The sequence below is a fragment of the Mercenaria mercenaria genome, chromosome 15, assembly GCF_021730395.1.
Source record: "Mercenaria mercenaria strain notata chromosome 15, MADL_Memer_1, whole genome shotgun sequence".
NCBI classification, from domain to species: domain Eukaryota; kingdom Metazoa; phylum Mollusca; class Bivalvia; order Venerida; family Veneridae; genus Mercenaria; species Mercenaria mercenaria.
In genome coordinates this window covers 44,222,524-44,241,688 of record NC_069375.1, presented here as the reverse complement: position 1 = coordinate 44,241,688, position 19,165 = coordinate 44,222,524, and the positions used below count along the sequence as shown (strand labels likewise).

Here is a 19,165-nt window from a genome sequence, read left to right as displayed (position 1 = left end):
CCTTGACTTAGTCAAAAATACACATAAAAGGGCCTTACCTTGAGTCATAAAACTATGTACAGTGACAAGAGTGTGGGTGCGGGGGGGACACCTGTGTCCTATGAACACACATCTAGTTATAAAAAAAGTCTGCATTGTCCCATTCATAACTTTCAGCATATGTTTCTATGTATATGATTATATAAACAAAATATACTTTCAAGTTGGCATGTCTAAGTTTATTAAGATATTAAATGCATGCAGGAGATGTGCCACCAATTAATTGTTACGTTTCTCATTTCAGCACCTTTGTAGTCTCTGAGCAAGCAGACTTCTCTATAAAAACTTTGAAGAAATATTTTCCAACAATTCGTATCAGGTATGTAATATAGACAGTTAAAGTTTCGTAAAACTTTAAAATTTAATGTTATATTAAAAACAGACGAGACAGCTGTGCAAATATATGTTATGCATTATTAATTATTACATGGTTAGCAAAACTCTTCTTTTAATATTACACATGAACTTGTAAAGTTAGGGCCATAAAGGGAGGTAATTGAAAACATCGGATTCAATAAAACTTTCTACTACTTTGACAAATATAAAAAAAATAATAAAAGGATATTTAGGATTTAACAAGGAATGATAATATTTTATGTTCATAATGACCTGAATGTGGCAGCCATGTTGTAAACAATGCAGAATTCTGATTGCCATGGCAACCAAAAGGGAAAAGTCTATACAAGATCTTCATAGAAACTGCTGGTCAAATTTCAAATAGTTTCACAGAAATGTACCTTTGGTGACCTCCTATTAAATTATTCAAAGTAACTTTGAGAATGTTCTTCTCAAATTTGAAAATTTTAAAGAAATGTTCCTTTGGTGATTTTCTACCAAATATCTCCAGATCATTTGGCTTAATTATATCTATAATACTGGAAACTTTGTCAGGAACTGCTAACGTGATTTAAAACTAACGCACAGAAATATTACTCTGATGACCATGTACCATAAATGTTCAAATTATTCTGATGTGATGAGAAACTTGGCTGCTAGAAAATTTGTCATGCAATATTTCTTCTCAGATAACTTTCCCAATTTAAAAAAAAATGTTTATTTGGTGACCCTTTATCAGGAGGTTCAGTTTGTAAGTGACAAACCCTGGTCCCGTCTCCCAAGACATTTTCCACTCTAAATACTTTTGTATCTCGAATAATAGATATCTGTTGAGACCTTCTATATCTCAATTCAGAGTGCTGGCTGCTGACTACATTTATGACCATTCAGGAGCAGTTAAAGTCTATTTTGCATCAGAACCAGACCTGAAACAATGTTTCCATGGTGATAACCTTGACATTGAAACTTTAGAAGAAAAGGAAATAAAAACTGTGCTTGAGTCCCCGACAACGCTAGAATTAAAATCACGGAAGGGCACAGATAAAATGGAATGCTGTTTTGAAAATCTTCATTTTGAACAGCCATTTAAGAGACAGAAAGCAAAGGAAATGAAAGTATATGAAGACAAATATAGGGTCGTTTTTGTTACACAGATTGAATCAGAAACATATTTGGTAAGCATTCTTCCCTTTATGACAAGGGTTTGTAAATACTGTTTTACTCAGATTGGCCCATTGGTAGACCATATGGTTCTCTTTTTATTGTCTTATCTACTAACATGAGCTCTATAATGTGGTCAGGGACCTCACACTTACAAGTCAAAGGTGTTTCTTGTCTGGTCATTAACTGGCCATTTATCAAGCAATTTGAAAATAATTTGACGCAAATGTTAACCATATTGAGAAAGTGTGTCACGCTTATGACCCGGGTCTCTTGGGTCAAGGTCACGAAAGGATGTGTGTTTTTGGGCAGACAACTGTAGCATACTTGGGCATGCTTTGGGGGGCATTTGTCACCAATATTGACAACTCTTTTTTTGAAAATATTTCGACTCTATAATTATTAGCACAAAGCTTTAGTTTACAGTTACAGTTTACAGTTTTGTTCTCCAATACAGTGCATTTATTTACAGACAATATCTCTTCCATTGGTTGTTATAAGTGCGTCAAACCAAGAGATAGATGGTCTAGCTTCTATCATGTGGCAGTGCACTTCAACAGATGTTGTAAGTAGTATTGCATGTGTTTATGTAATGGGTAATTTATTGTTATCCAAGAGCATTCTATATAATTAAAAATTCTGTTAAAAATCCCAGAATTTTGAAATTATTTAAGGTATAGGTCCATGTTTCGGAGAAAAAAGTTCGAACGTCTTCAAATCATAAAAAGAAAGAATTATTTTACATGAAAATATAACAGCATATAAAACATTTATATTATTGTACAAAACCATTGTCAATTTATTCATATATGTATTGAATTCCGAAAAGGGACTACATGAAGGGGCCACACTTCTGGACAGTCCAGCGCCTTTAAAAACTCACCATTTTTTTAAAAGCTGTTACATTTCTTCGTTTTGATGCATTTGCAACATCGTGCGAGTGTTTAAACTTTACATAACTAGGTAAAACATCGTTTTGACAATTGTTTACATCTATTTCTTTACAAATGGCATTCTTATTTAAAGGGGGACAACTCATTTAGAATATTTTAAGTATCCAACTCTGTTGGACAGAACAGTAAAACATGTATTGGACAGATAAGTTGTGTGTCAAGATGCTGTTCATTCGCTAAAAAATCTGTTGTTTTGTGATATACAGCTAAACCTTAACAAGCATACTTTATACACCTGTGAAACGTGACGTCAATGTCTGTATAAATGTAGTAATTATTTATTATATGTGCTACCTTAGACATTTTCCATGTGGACAGTTGTTCACACAAAACTTTTTCACTACATATATGCTACAGACACTCCACTTAAATTAAATTCAAGTATATATTAATTAAGTAAGGCACTGTTTAATTTTTAGCTCACCTGAATCAAATGTCTAAAGTCAGTTATTAGTATAGCTGGATGTTCTTTCATCCACAATCCATCGTCCATAATTTACATAAACCTCCTTTCCTTTGAAACTTCTGGTCAGAATTACAACAAACTTGGGCTGTAGCAGCCTGGCAACGTCCTCTCTCAAGCTTGTTCAAATGGTTTTGATTGACTCCATTAGGGGCCGCTAGAGCTAAAAATAGAAAAAAAAATCTTCTCATGAACAGCTTGATAACTTAAAGTTTCTATCTCAAATTTGTTCGGAATTTAATGGTTTTGATTGACTTCTTTTAGGTGCTGCTAGAGCTAAAATAGTGAAATAAGTTCTTCTCATGAACCGCTTGATGAACTATCATTAAACTTGATCGGTAGCAATATTATAAGATTCTCTTTCAAATTTGTTCAAATAGGAATGCTTAGCACCTTTTAGGGGTCAGTAGGAGCCACTAGAGGCTAAAAAACAAAAAGAATTTTAAACAACCCTTCATGAACCGCTGAATGTTGAACTGGTCTGTAGCATCTTTGTAAGGTTCTGTCTCAGATATGTTCAACTGTGGATGCTTGGTCCCGTTATGGGTAACAAGAGTTAAAAACAGAAATAATTTTAAAGGACTTCTTCTCATGAAATGCTTGATAGATCTTCATCAAATTGTACATAGCATCATCATAGGGTTCTCTCTTCTTTTTGTTCAAATGAGGGCACTTGTCCCCCTTTCAGGGCAATTTAAGCTAATAATTGAAATACATTTTAACAATTTTTCATGAAGCACTTTGATCTTCATCAAAGTTGGTCTGTAGCATTCAAAGGGAGTCTTCTGTTAAAACTTTTCAAATTATGGCACTCAAAAGGGACACTTAAGAGGTCAAAATAGAGATATCTTTTAATGACGTTTCCCCTTGAAATGCTTGATGATGCTTCATTAAACTTGGTCTGTAGTATCCTTGTAAAGTCCTCCTTCATATTTGTTTAAATAGAGGCATTTGACCTGAGTTATGTTTTTTCTTGCTAAACATTGTTTTACCATTCTTGAATCAGTGTGTCAAACATATAATCAGAGTAAAATAGTCAAGATCAGGTGATTAACTTTTATGATTCTGTTAAAAAAAAATCTGGGGTGGAATTGTACCTTGTGGTGTTCTTTTCCGGTCGCAGATAATGCCATTCAGGTCATTACGATGTAATAAACTGTTTATTAGTCCCCTACTGGTTGAAAACCAGTTTCGGGGGACTATAGGAATGCGCTTTCCGTCATTCTGTCATTCCGCCCGTCAGCAATTTCGTATCCCGTCCATAACTCTTTTATCCATGAAGGGATTTTACTTGGCATAATTGTGCCCCATGATAAGACAACTTGTCATGCGCAAAACCCGGACCCCTAGCTTAAAGGTCAATGTCACAATTGGAGGTCAAAGGTCAACAGGGCTTTTTTCCTGTCCGGTCCATAACTCTCATTCATGAAGGGATTTTAATATCACTTGGGACAATTGCACCTCATATTAAGATGATGTGTCATGCACATCTTTCTGATCCCTTACTCAAAGGTCAAGGTCACACTTAGCAGTGAAATGTTAACATGGCATGAACAGGGTCTGTTCGTGTTCCGGTGCATAACTCTTTCATCCTGAAGGTATTTTAATATTACTTGGCACAAATGTTTCCTCCATGATAAAGACGTAAGGTGTCACTGCAAGCAAAGCCCCGCAACCCCTAGGGTCATCAAATGATCATAATGGATTGTCTGCACACTTTTGATTAGCCAGGTCAAATAGTAATGTTAACATGGCATGAACAGGGTCTGTTTCTGTTCCGGTCCATAACTGTCATTCATTAAGGGATTTCAAATTACTTGGCACAGATGTTCCCCATTATGAGACAACATGTCATCGCAAATCCGGACCCTTGTTTAAAGGTCAAGGTCACCATTGGGGTCAAATGTCAATAGGTTTTTTTCCTGTCCGGTCCATAACTCTGCCATCCATGAAGGGATTTTGATATTACTTGGCACAAATGTTCCCCATGATGAGGCAACATGTCATGCGCAAAACCCGGGCCCCTGGCTCAAAGGTCAAGGTCACTATTGGAGGCCAAAGATCAATAGTTTTTTTTCCTGTCTGGTCCAGAACTGTGTCATCCATCAACGGATTACAAAATTACTTGGCATAAATGTTCCCCATGATGAGACGACGTGTCGCGCGCAACACCCATAACCCTAGCTTAAAGGTCAAGGTCACACTTCGAGATAAAGGGTCAATAGGATTTTTTTCCTGTCCGGTCTATAACTGTGTCATGCAAAACAGGATTTTAATATCAGTTTGCACAAACATTTCCCTGGATGAGACAACATGTTGTGCGAAAAGCCCCGGCTCTAGGTCTAAGGTCAAGGTCATACTTAGAGGTCAAAGGTCAAATTCAAGAATGACTTTGTCTGGAGCATTTCGTCTTTATGCATGGAGGGATTTTAATGTAACTTGGCACAAATGTTCACCACCATGAGACGAATTGCCGCACCAGAACCAGGTCCCTAGGTCTAAGGTCAGGGTTACTTAGAGGTTAAAGGTCAAATTCAAGAACGACTTTGTCCGGAGCATTTCTTCTTCATGCATGGAGGGATTTTGATGTAACTTGGCACAAATGTTCACCACTATGAGGCACACTTTTTTTTAGAATTATGTCCCTTTGTCTTACTATAAATAGATTATACTGTAACTTTTTTTATTACTGGCCGTAGGGAAAAAATCGAGACCATTTTTTTGTGGTACAACATGCTTGGTAAATCCAAATTTTATGTGTATTTTGATCTATCTCTACCTGTTAAAGAGATTCTTGAGGACTTTTAGGGTTAATTTCACTTTGTTGTTACTATAAATAACTTTTATGATAAATTTTTGTATAATCGGCCAAAAAATCCAAATGAAAACAACTGTACATTTTTATTAATGCAAATTTTAATCCAAGTGCTTTGTTATATTATATTGTATATATAGTACAATATTGTTTATACATCATTGACAGATATCAATTCATTATGTTATACTGCAGTAGAGAAAATTAGGTGCCTTTCAGTAGGGGACTTTGTATTGCATGGTAATACTTCATAGTATATTGTAGTGTTTATACAGATACAATAGCTTACAAAAGCAGAAAAAGTTTTCCTTAGGAAATAATTAATATGAGATAGAAGTACCAAGCTTAACCTTTTAAACAGCTTTTTTAAGGAAAATTTCAATTGAAAACAAATAAAGTTTTTATTATTATAGAAGTCTTTCTTATTTTTATTTTAACAAAATTCATATATTCATTTGCATATACTACTACATACTTACTAAATGATTTGCAGGTAAGTAGTAAAAACTATTACCTAAGGTCCATAGGACCAAGGGTCAATAGTTTTGACTGTTGACTGGCAAGCCATTCAGTAAGTGTTTTACTATATGACCTCAGAAATAAGTTTCAGTTACTTACTTTTTCAAGATTTTACTTTTGTCCAACAAACTATGGTGTTGAACTTTAGACTGGTCATACAGCACAAAGTATAGACCAGCAACATATATCAAGGGTCATGTGATAAATTGTTTTATTGATATCTTGTTTTACCCCCAGAAACTTTAATTGATTTAATTAATACCATTTCTAACAATATTACCACATATGGAAGGTTTCAGACTTAACGTTTACAAAACTCTAATTTTGTATGGAAATTGCAAATATTTGTGATAATAACTATTAAACATTTCTACAACTAACTATAATTTATAGGCTTAATATTTACATTATAATTATATATTATAAAAGTTTATTTTTTTTAGTTCTCAATTGAAGAAGAAACACCAGCCGAGATGAAATGGTCAGCTGTTGCTTGGATGCTTAAACAGAAGCTTTCTTTGATTTCGCAGTCACACAATCTAACTGAAGATAACATCACACACCTCAAAAACAGACTGTTTGGTATGTATATATATATTCTATTTAAACGAACTGTTGTTCTTCCTTCTCAATTAGAAAGGACCTCCGTGGCTGTGTGATGTGATTAAGATTGCTCACTTTGAATCACTTGTCCCTCGCCGATGTGGGTTCAAATCCTCACTTGGAGTGTAGAGTTTTTCACATGAGGAAGCCATCCAGCTGAAACAGTGAGGGGCACCTGGGGTCTTCATCCATCAACAAAAGCTGGAAATGTCTCAATATGACCTAAGTTGTGTCTGCATGACTCTAAATCAAAAAATTTAAATACAAATAAATTCAAGTTAAAATAGTGACTGCTAGCACTCCTCCTGAGTTATAACTCAGGCTATCCTGGTACCCATTTATAAATAGTCACATTACCTACTGTTTATCTTGGTATCCTGTTAAAATAGTTAAAGTTAGAATAGTGGCTGCTAGCACTCCTCTTGATTTATAACTCAGGCTATCCTGGTACCCATTTATAAATAGTCACATTACCTACTGTTTATCTTGGTATCCTGTTAAAATAGTTAAAGTTAGAATAGTGACTGCTAGCACTCCTCTTGATTTATAACTCGGGCTATCCTGGTACCCATTTATAAATAGTCACATTACCTACTGTTTATCTTGACAATGTATGGATATATAATTAGCACAATGTCATATATTTTCTTTTCCATGAAGCGATTTTTTAAGCTGCCTCAATATAAATTGTATTGCACAAGTACCTGAGTAGGGATTTAGAACCGGGCAACGGCATTACTGAGTCCAATACCTTGTTTATCCTTTTATTCATAATTGATATAAAGCAGAAGCATTGTGACATGTAATTTTGAAATTACCTAATTCTTTTATGGGTAAATGTGTTATGTTATTTTTTTTGAATCGGGTTAAGTATCCGGGTTATAAGTTTTAAAAGTTTCACATTTGTTCATGAAAGATTGTAATGTAACGTGACTATACACAGTAAAAAGCAGTATAGTACTAGCTTATCAAATAAATTCCATCTTGTAGTGTTGCCAAACAGAGGGTAAGGTAAATGTACAAAGGATCCGTTTATAGAGGTAATAGCTTAACCATGTTCCCTACCCATTCCTCATGCACTCAAGCACACACACACACACACACACACACAGACGCACACACACACACACCACTTCTGTCACGTTTGAATGTAAACTATTATCAATGATGTTTGTACAGTCACACTAGCTAGTATGTTAACAAATTTGTTACTCTTTGCTGATCTTAGGTGAAGAAAACAAATCAGATGATGACCTTGTGTCATTGACGCAGTTTTGTTCTGTAAGTAAAACTTTATAATCTTTATTATTAAATCATTGAATGTTTAGATATATGTTAACAGGCCCCGTGTTCACCAAACATTTTTCAGCTGAGTTTGAGTTTGAAATTTTAATATCAATTTTACTAAAACTTCAAGGCTAAATTCAAACTAAGGCTGACCACCAATACTAAATAGCCACTTGAAAATAGTTATCAACTTGAAGATTTGTTTAAATGACAAATAAAATTTCATTATCAAACTCGGCTGAGACTAAAAACATTTTGTGGAAAACGGGGTCTGGGCTACATATGTAATTGTCAGTTACGGATATTTATAAGTAGGTATTGAATGTTGATAAGTTTTGTCTGCATGCAAGGCATATATACCAGATACAGGTTTAACAAAGCCATTCTCAAACTCGTAGTGAAAAAAGTTTGTTATTTAGGATTAGTACCAGTAACAAAGTCATGAAGACTGTTAAGTTACCAGTTGCAGCTGTAATTCTCAGTTTAAGTCTACTTAATCATGGTATAATGGTGTTAGTAAGCAGCAGTCAGAAATGTCCAATGATTTATTGCACAAAATTAATTATTACTTTTATATCAAAATTATATAGCACTCTTTTTTGTGTAATCACATGTTTAAAAGTACTTTTCGCTCTCTGATATTCAAAATTATACAAAGAAATGCCTACCGGTATCTAAAAATGTTGTTGCAACAAGGCAACTATAAAATACTAAAAATTTAAAAAGTCGTGTTTAATTTGTTTTTAATGTGTTTCCAGCAGGCATTCAGATGCAGTTAGTGTAAATTCTGTTAATCATGTGCATGATGTTTATGTTTGTATTTTAAAAAAGAACATTTGTCTCAAGTAACAAGCAAGCTTGGGACCTTCATATATAGACATTGTTTACTTTGTCGTTGTTGAATAATATTAGTTTCTGTTGATCTTTAAATAGATACAGAAAAAGCTGTTTTGAACGTAACTATTTGATGTTTCACAGGTTGAAATGCAAGGTTTACCAAAAGAAAAATTTTCCTTCTGGAAGTGGTTCCTGGGAATTTTTAATGTGATAGAGGATTATCTATTACCTTACTGGAATGATGGGTCTGTATTTAATTATCATAGAGCATATTAGTATAAGTATTAAATGACCAGTTTAGTTGATTTTTTTAACTCACAGGAGCACAAAATGCTCAAAGTGAGCTATCGTGATCGCTCTGTGTCTGTCATTCCTTATCGTCCATTATGTGTTGTCAACAATTATACTGTTAACATTCTAGAGATGGAATTATTGACCCGATCTTCGACTATGACAAAATTTAGCAAATTAGGATCATATGCAATAACTTTAAAAAATCAAGAGATATTTTTGTTGAAACTTTGTACATGGATAGATGGCAACACAGAGAATATACGTGTCCATTATTTTGCTGTTGCAACAATTGTGGTTACTACCATAATGGCAACAAATTGTCCAAAATATGACAAAATGTATATCCTGCAATAACCAAAAATACATTGTATTTCTTCATAAATTTTGAACATAGATAGAAGACAATATGGAAATCGGATTTCCTTTTTTATTTTCTCTGTTTGTCAATCTGTCTGTCCATCCATAGAAGAATCTCCAAGTGCTATTAACCACTGGTTAAATTCTAAAATAATTTCCTTGGGTGACCCTCTACTAAAACTGTTAAAGCCATCTTGATTTGTTAAAAGGAAAACAAACATGACGGCCAGGTAGGTCTAGTTTTACCTGTATGGGTCTTTGGAAAACCTTGAATATCTTCTCTTCTAAATTTTCAGGCCAGTTTTTGAAGTAATTTTACAGAAATGTTTCTTGTTATGCCTGTTTGAGCTGTGAAACTCTGGTGAGTGACATAGGGTCATCATAACCCTTTTGTTTAAATGTTATTGCCTTGCTCATGTAAAAGTCATTAATTACCTTTATCAATGACGAGCTATTGTTGAAGTATATGCGAATGATCCGGCTTCTGTCCATTTCCTGCGTCAACATTTTTACTGAAACATTTTCTCCTCTGAATGTACCTGTCAGAATTACACCAAACTTGGTCAGTAGCATCCCAGCATGGACTTCTCTCAAGTTTATCCAACTGGTTTAGCTTGGCCCCTTTCAGGGGCCACTAGAGTTAAAAATAGATTTTTTTTAAACAACTTGTTCTCATGAACCATTTGATTGATCTTCATTACACTTGGTCTGTAGCATCATTGTATAGTCATCTCTCAGATTTATTCAAATAGGTGTGCTTTTAGAGGCCACCAGAGCTCAAAAACAGAGAAATGCCTTTAAACGACTTCTTCATATTTTTTTTCACTTGATGGATCTTCAAAAAACTAGGTCCATAGCATCCTTGTAAGGTCCTCTCTAATATTTGTTCAAACGGATCTACCAAAGCAAAAAATACAAAAACATTTAAACAATGACAAGATAATAAACAACAAGCAAATTCGATGAATTGGTATCCCCCGCCAAAAGGGTTTGTGGTGAGGAACGGCAAAAATATATCTGGCAAAAAGTTAAGGATGTTACTAAGAAGCAAATAATTTCATTAGTCAAAATCAATTTAACAAAAAATGAATGTTTTTTTTGGGGGGAGGGGGTGGGGGCAGTGGGGGGGGGGGGGGGTGACCGGGTGAGGGTACAGAAATTCATAATTATGTTGATATATTGATGAAAAATAAAAAATGAGGGGGGGATGCATGATCGGGGTGGTGAGCATGACTGGGTGGAGTGAGGTGGGAGAACGGTATAACTTTGCATGTTGATAAATATTCATGGAAGGTCTGAAAAAAAAAAAGGAATGAAAATAATTTTGGCGTGGGGGGGGGGGGGGGAGGGGACGGGGGTGACCAAGCCAAGGTGGTGACCAGGTGTGGGTACACAACTTCACATGTTTATAATAAATGTTCATGGAAAAGAATGAAAGAAGTTTAATGAAATTCTACCAATTGGTTGGTCTGTTATGTACAAATCTGTGGATTTTTAAACAATTAGAGGGCAATAACTCTAAGGAAAATTGACCAATAAAAAAACAACTTGGAAACTTAATGTAAATTTCTCAAAGACAAAGATAATAGTTTTCGGTACAAATAAACCTAGCAGATATTCTTTTAGCATAAATGGTCAAACTATAGAGGTAGTTAAGGAATACAAATATTTAGGGGTAGTTTTGTCTGCTTCTGGGAGTTTTTTGTCTTGCAAAAAACATATTGTCACACAGGCGAATAAGGCTATGCACCTGTTATACATGAGAATAAACAACCTTGACCTCCCCATTGATCTCCAAATAAAGCTTTTTGATCATACTGTCCTACCTATTCTTTCATACGGAAGGGTCTGAAGCTTCCTTGTATAGACCTTTGTTCTTATGGATGTATACTTGGTCCCGTTTAGAGCTGAAAATAGATAAAGATTTAAACAACTTCATCTAATGTACTGATTGATAGATCTTAACAAAACTTGGTCTGTACCATCATTGAATGGTCCTCTCTCAAAGTTGGGTTTTTTTTCAAGTGGATTTCCCTGACCCCTTTTAGGGGCCACCAGAACTAAAAATAGATAAATCCTTTAACTTCTTCTCATGAAATGCTTGAAGGATCCTCGGGGCCTCCGTGGCCGAGTGGTTAAGGTCGCTGACTACTTCAAATCACTTGCCCCTCATCGATGTGAGTTCGAGCCTCACTCGGGGCGTTGAATTCTTCATGTGAGGAAGCCATCCAGCTGGCTTACTGAAGGTCTGTGGTTCTACCCAGGTGCCCGCTCGTGATGAAATAATGCACGGAGGGGCACCTAGGGTCTTCCTCCACCATAAAAGCTGGAAAGTCGCCATATGACATAAAACTGTGTCGGTGCGACGTTAAACCCGACGAAATAAAATAAAATTGAAGGATCCTCGCTAAACTTGGTCTGTGGCACTACTGGATGGATCTTTCACAGTCTTTTAATGATCTTTAGCACACTTTGTTGGACTTCTCTCAAGTTTGGTCTAATGGTTATGCATTTAGGAGCCATCACAGCAAAACAAACCTAAAAAACTGAATGACATTTAATGGTCTGCTGAATGGATGTTACCCAAACTCGGTCAGAAGCAAATTATGTCAAAAGGTCAAGGTCCTCCTCTGTTTAGTGACTTAGGGCCATTTGTGCCTCTTGTTTGTTTGTTTGTTAGTTAGGTCAACGCTTTTTTTCAACAGTATTTAAGCTATGCAGTGATGGCCAGTTAACCAAAACAGTATTCCTGAATGTTGTACCAGTACTTGACCTGTTCTAACCAAGTAACTAGCAACTTCTCCATATTAATCTAAGGTGAAGGATGAATGACTTCAGACACTGGATGTCTTCTATGTAATCGTCACAGAGAACAATCATGTATTTTTGTGCCCCACCCCCCCCCCCCCCACCCCCCATGAGTGGTGGGGGGCATAATGATATGGTCTTGTCCGTGCATCCGTCCGTCCGAAGTTCGTGACGCGCCTAGCTCGAAAAGTATTTGATTTAAATTGATGAAACCTTGCATGAGTCTTTGTCATGATATGAACTTGCGCACCTCCTATTTTTTGTCTGGCTCCGCCCCCTATTTTCAGAGTTATGGCCCCTGAAATAGTCAAAAATGCACATTTTTACCTTGTGACGCACCTAGCTCAAAAAGTGTTTGATATAGATTCATGAAACCTTGCATGAGTCTTAATCATGATATGAACTTGCGCACGTCCTATTTTTCATCTGGCTCCGCCCCCTATTTTCAGAGTTATGGCCCCTGAAATAGTCAAAAATGCACATTTTCACCTTGTGACATGCCTAGCTCAAAAAGTATTTGATCTAGATTCATGAAACCTTGCAACAGTCTTAATCATGATATGAACTTACGCACCTCCTATTTTTCATCTGGCTCTGCCCCCTATTTTCAGAGTTATGGCCCCTGAAATAGTCAAAAATGCACATTTTTACCTTGTGACGCGCCTAGCTCAAAATGTATTTGATATAGATTCATGAAACCTTGCATGAGTCTTAATCATAATATGAACTTGCGCACGTCCTATTTTTCATCTGACTCCGCCCCCTATTTTCAGAGTTATGCCCCTGAAATAGTCAAAAATGCACATTTTCACCTTGTGACATGCCTAGCTCAAAAAGTATTTGATCTAAATTCATGAAACCTTGCAACAGTCTTAATCATGATATGAACTTACGCACCTCCTATTTTTGATCTGGCTCTGCCCCCTATTTTCAGAGTTATGGCCTCTGAAATAGTCAAAAATGCACATTTTCACCTTGTGACACGCCTAGCTCAAAAAGTATTTGATACAGATTCATGAAACCTTGCATGAGTCTTAATCAAGATATGAACTTGCGCTCCTCCTATTTTTCATTTGGGTCCGCCCCCTATTTTTAGAGTTATGGCCCCTGAAATAGTCAAAATGTACATTTTCACCTTGTGACGCACCTAGCTCAAAAAGTGTTTAATATAAATGGTTGAAAACTTGCATAAATCTTTATCATGATATAAACTTGCACACCTCTAATTTTTTGGCTGGCTCCACCCCCTATTTTTAGCCCACCATCATCAGATGGTGGGCTATTCAAATCACTCTGCGTCCGTGGTCCGTCAGTCCGTCCGTCCGTTAACAATTTCTCGTTATCGCATCTCCTCAGAAATTACTGGGGGGATTTTGACCAAACTTTGTCAGAATGATGTATTGGTACCCTAGTTGTGTCCCCCTGAAAATCAGACTGGTTCAACAATTTTTGAGTGAGTTATGGCCCTTTGTTTATTTCTATAATTTACATAGATTTATATAGGGAAAAACTTTGAAAATCTTCTTGTCCAAAACCACAGAGCCTAGGGCTTTGATATTTGGTATGAAGCATCATCTAGTGGTTCTCTACCAAGATGATTCAAATTATTTCCCTGGGGTCAAATATGGCCCCGCCCCGTGGGTCACATGGTTTATATAGACTTGTATAGGGAAAAACTTTGAAAAACCTCTTGTCCAAAACCACAGGGCCTAGGGCTTTGATGTTTTGTATGTGACATCATCTAGTGGTCTTCTACTAAAATTGTTCAAATTACCCCCCTAGGGTCAAATATGGACCCGCCCTGGGGGTCATATGGTTTACATAGACTTATATAGGGAACAACTTTGAAAATCTTCTTGTCCAAACCACAAAGCCTAGGGCTTTGATATTTGTAATGTAGCATCATCTAGTGGTTCTCTACCAAGTTTGTTCAAATTATCCCCCTAGGGTCAAATATGGCCCCGCCCCGGGGGTCACATGGTTAATATAGACTTATATAGGGAAAAGCTTTTGTATAATTTTGAGTGGCAAGATGAACCTTGACTTGAGTTGACCTTGATTTTGACCTAGCGACCTACTTTCACATTTCTGTAGCTACAGCCTTCAAATTTGGACCACATGCATAGTTTTGTGCCTAGAAAAAACTTTGACCTTGACATTGACCTAGTGACCTACTTTCACATTTTTGAAGGTACAGGCTTCAAATTTGGACCACATGCATAGTTTCGTGTTCCGAAATGAAATTTGACATTGATTTTGACCTAGTGACCTACTTTCACATTTCTCAAGCTACAGCCTTCATATTTGGACCACATGCATAGTTTTGTGTACCAAAAAAAAACTTGAGTTTTACATTGACCTAGTGACCTACTTTCACATTTTTGAAGGTACAGCTTTCAAATTTGGACCACATGCATAGTTTTGTGTTTCGAAATGAAATTTGACCTTGATTTTGACCTAGTGACCTACTTTCACATTTCTCAAGCTACAGCCTTCAAATTTTGACCACATGCATATTTTCATGTACCGAAAAAAACTTTGACCTTGACATTGACCTAGTGACCTACTTTCACATTTTTGAAGGTACAGGCTTCAAATTTGGACCACATGCATAGTTTTGTGTTTTCGAAATGAAATTTCACCTTGATTTTGACCTAGTGACCTACTTTCACATTTCTCAAGCTACAGCCTTCAAATTTGGACCACATGCATAGTTTTGTGTACTGAAATGAACTTTGATCTTCAGAATGACCTAGTGACCTACTTTCACATTCTTGAAGGTACAGGCTTCAAATTTGGACCACTTGCATAGTTTCATGTTCCGAAATGAAATTTGACCTAGTGACCTACTTTCACATTTCTCAAGCTACAGCCTTCACATTTTGACCATATTCATAGTTTCGTGTACCGAAAAAAACTTTGATCTTGACATTGACCTAGTTACCTACTTTCACATTTTTAAAGGTACAGGCTTCAAACGTGCATATTTTTGTGTTCTGAATTGAAATTTGACATTGACTTTTACCTAGTACCTACTTTCACATTTCTCAAGCTGCAGCCTCCAAATTTGAAGCACATGCATAGTTTTGTATACTGAAATGAACTTTGACCTTGAAATTGATCTTGTGACCTACTTTCACATTTCTCAAGGTACAGCTTTCAAATTTGGACCACATGCATTGACCACATGCATGGACCACATGCACAGTGTTGTGTACCAAAATGAAATTTGACCTTGATTTTGACATTGAGCTAGTCTTGAAATCGGAACACTCAAAAATTGCTCACTGGTGGGCGCCAAGATCACTCTGTGATCTCTTGTTAAAGTTATGGCCCCTGAAATAGTAACAAAATGCACTTTTTCACCTAATTATGTGCCCAGCTCAAAAAGTATTAGATGTAAATTCAGGAAACCTTGCTGGAGTCTTTAACGTGATGTGACCTTGCACACTTGGCATTCTTCTTGAGAATCTTAGCTCTTATTACAGAGTTATGGCCCTTGAAATAGCCAAAATAGTGGATTTTTTGTTTGTGATGCTCATAGCTCAAAAAGTATAGGGCCTAGAATAATGAATCCTTTTCATAAAATGTTTGTTGAGGCTATACCCCATTAAGACTGCATACATTTGAATTATTGTCCCTTATTTTTGACAAATGTACCAGTGGGGGCACACTTTGTGTCCTACAGACACATTCTAGTTCAATAGCAAATCTGCAGTAAACTTTAATAAATAACCAATACACAAATTGTTTTACTAGATTGATAAAAGGGTTTGTTAAAAGGAAAGATGCGGCGCGAATGTTGTTACAGTGTGAACGAAGTGGAACATTTATCCTGAGATTCGCTGACACAGAGCTCAATGACAGAGATGGGCTAAAAAATGTAGAGGGTTTACTAAAGGCATCCGTGCTTTGCATAAACCTTAATACAACAAAGAAAATGGGTGAGAAAAAATGTTTTACCAGTAGTAATATATGTTGCATGGTTACTGGGCACTGTGTTCCTTATATCAAAAGCTGACAGTTAGTTACCTTGCCATTTATGTAAGAACCTCGTGTTTGAACGTGGTATTACAATAATGCTAGTAAATCCAGTTCAAGGGTAACTGTTTTCGTGGTAAAAAAAAGGCTGTCAACTTCCCGACAGACGATTTCCCGAGAGCTGAATATTAATTATTTCATTCTGTATCTACAGCCAGACAAATTATTATATGACAGCATGGTTAAAATCATTGGAAAACACCTGTCCGGTATGCAAGAAATTCTATGCCTGTTCACAGCAAACAAACATTGTACCTGCATAAGAAAGAACCATAAATCTAGCTTGAATTGTATTTTAATTATCTCCCATTTTCTGTTGTTCAGTACGGTAACACATGTATTGGACAGGTAGATTGTTGGTAAAGTTCCTGTGATTTGGTAATATACTGATAAACCTTAAGCACGTTATGATTCAGGTGTACTTTACAGCTTTGATACATATTTTAACATGAAACATTATCACTTTTATGAGCAGGTAAGAGGAACAGTACAGGTCAGCTGGAACTTACGGAAAAAAAGATAGAAAATCTAGATTTACCTGATCCACCAGAGAAACTGGCCAATATTTTAGACGATGAAAAGAAACTCTTTTACTGTTATTTATACCCCAGTGATAAGTCAAGGAAGGAACTCTTCAATAAATACTATGAAGGTATGTTGCATGGAGGCCTTTTTATATACGGTACATAGGGGTAAAATGGCCTCAGGAGCCAGGGTGCGGTCATGACTGTTTGTTTAAATAAAGTTATTATTATTGTTATTGTTATTATTATGTAAAACGCCATTGAATATGTCATTGTATAGAAACAGGCGTTTAGTCAAATTATTCAGTTTCAGTACTGTAAAATGATGAACATTATCTTATACTGTGACAAAAATCAGTTAGTCATGATTATATAATATGATACAAATGATAAGCATTTTGGTTTATCATATTGCTCATTTATCATGTTTAAAGTTGTTATTATTCTATATTCTAGAAACAATATCATTATTTAACCGTCATGATCTGGATGCTTTCAAAAATATGTGCAACATATAAGGATCATTACATTTACAGAAAAAAAGGAGGAAAGCACCTTGCTTGCCAAGGTATACACGGATCCTTCTAAGGTGGGACCTACAATTAATGATCTACAACAAACGTTCAGGTATTGTTCCTCTCAGGCATTTCACTAAAGGCGACGTCCCTTACACTATTTGAAAAAATAAAACAATCTGTCGAAAATCATCTGGAAATGTAGTAAGACATCTAACAAAAATGTAACAGACTTAGTTTGATTAAGTCTGTTCGTGATAGATGTAATGTGCAACACACCATGCTCCACTTCTCTTGCTCTTGCTACGGGGATCCCTGTTATACAAATGCATTGAATGCGCTCCATTTTTAGCTCACCTGTCACAAAGTCCATGCGTCCGTCCGTGCGTAAACTTTTGCTTGTGACCACTCTAGAGGTCACATTTTTCATGGGGTCTTTATGAAAATTGGTCAGAATGTTCACCTTGATGATATCTAGGTCAAGTTCGAAACTGGGTCGCGTGTGGTCAAAAACTAGGTCAGTAGGTCTAAAAATAGAAAAACCTTGTGACCTCTCTAGAGGCCATATTTTTCACAAGATCTTCATGAAAATTGGTCAGAATGTTCAACTTGATGATAAAAACCTTGTGACCTCTCTAGAGGCCATATTTTTCACAAGATCTTCATAAAAATTGGTCACAATGTTCAACTTGATGATATCTAGGTCAAATTCGAAACTGGGTCACGTGCCATCAAAAACTAGGTCAGTAGGTTAAATAATAGAAAAACCTTGTGATCTCTCTAGAGGCCATATTTTTCATGGGATCTGTATGAAAGTTAGTCTGAATGTTCATCTTGATAATATCTAGATCAAGTTTGAAACTGGGTCACGTGCGGTCAAAAAGTAGGTCTAAAAAAAGAAAAACCTTGTGACCTCTCTAGAGGCCATACTTGTGAATGGATCTTCATAAAAATTGGTCAGAATGTTCAACTTGATGATATCTAGGTCAAGTTTGAAAGTGGGTCACGTGCCGTCAATAACTAGGTCAGTAAGTCAAATGATAAAAAAAACATTGTGACCTCTCTAGAGGCCATATTTTTTATGGGATCTGTATGAAAGTTGGTCTGAATGTTCATCTTGATAATATCTAGGTCAAGTTCGAAACCGGGTTAACTGCGGTCAACAACTAGGTCAGTAGGTCTAAAAATAGAAAAACCTTGTGACCTCTGTAGAGGCCATACTTATGAATGGATCTTCATGAAAATTAATCAGAATGTTCACCTTGCTGATATCTAGATCAAGATCGAAACTGGGTCACGTGCCTTTAATAACTAGGTCAGTAGGTCAAATAATATAAAAACCTTGTGACCTCTCTAGAGGCCATATTTTTCACAAGATCTTCATAAAAATTGGTCAGAGTGTTCAACTTGATGATATCTAGGTCAGAGTCAAAACTGGGTCACGTGCCGTCAAAAACTAGGTCAGTAGATTAAATAATAGAAAAACCTTGTGACCTCTCTAGAGGCCATATTTTTCATGGGATCTGTATGAAAGTTAGTCTGAATGTTCATCTTGATAATATCTAGGTCAAGTTTGAAACTGGGTCAACTGTGGTCAAAAAGTAGGTCTAAAA

General features: G+C 36.1%; 1 protein-coding gene across 1 annotated transcript in view; it reads left to right on the top strand.

Annotated features, from left to right (window-relative positions):
* Positions 1-19,165, top strand: part of LOC123552745 (signal transducer and activator of transcription 3.1-like) — a 36,367-nt gene that overhangs the window by 6,609 nt on the left and 10,593 nt on the right. Inside the window, exons 7-15 of the mRNA XM_053525137.1 lie at positions 284-358; positions 1,232-1,550; positions 2,009-2,101; positions 6,730-6,868; positions 8,118-8,170; positions 9,155-9,258; positions 16,232-16,416; positions 16,989-17,165; positions 17,574-17,664. Coding sequence (XP_053381112.1) covers positions 284-358; positions 1,232-1,550; positions 2,009-2,101; positions 6,730-6,868; positions 8,118-8,170; positions 9,155-9,258; positions 16,232-16,416; positions 16,989-17,165; positions 17,574-17,664 — 1,236 coding nt within the window. The remainder of the gene's footprint in view (positions 1-283; positions 359-1,231; positions 1,551-2,008; positions 2,102-6,729; positions 6,869-8,117; positions 8,171-9,154; positions 9,259-16,231; positions 16,417-16,988; positions 17,166-17,573; positions 17,665-19,165) is intronic.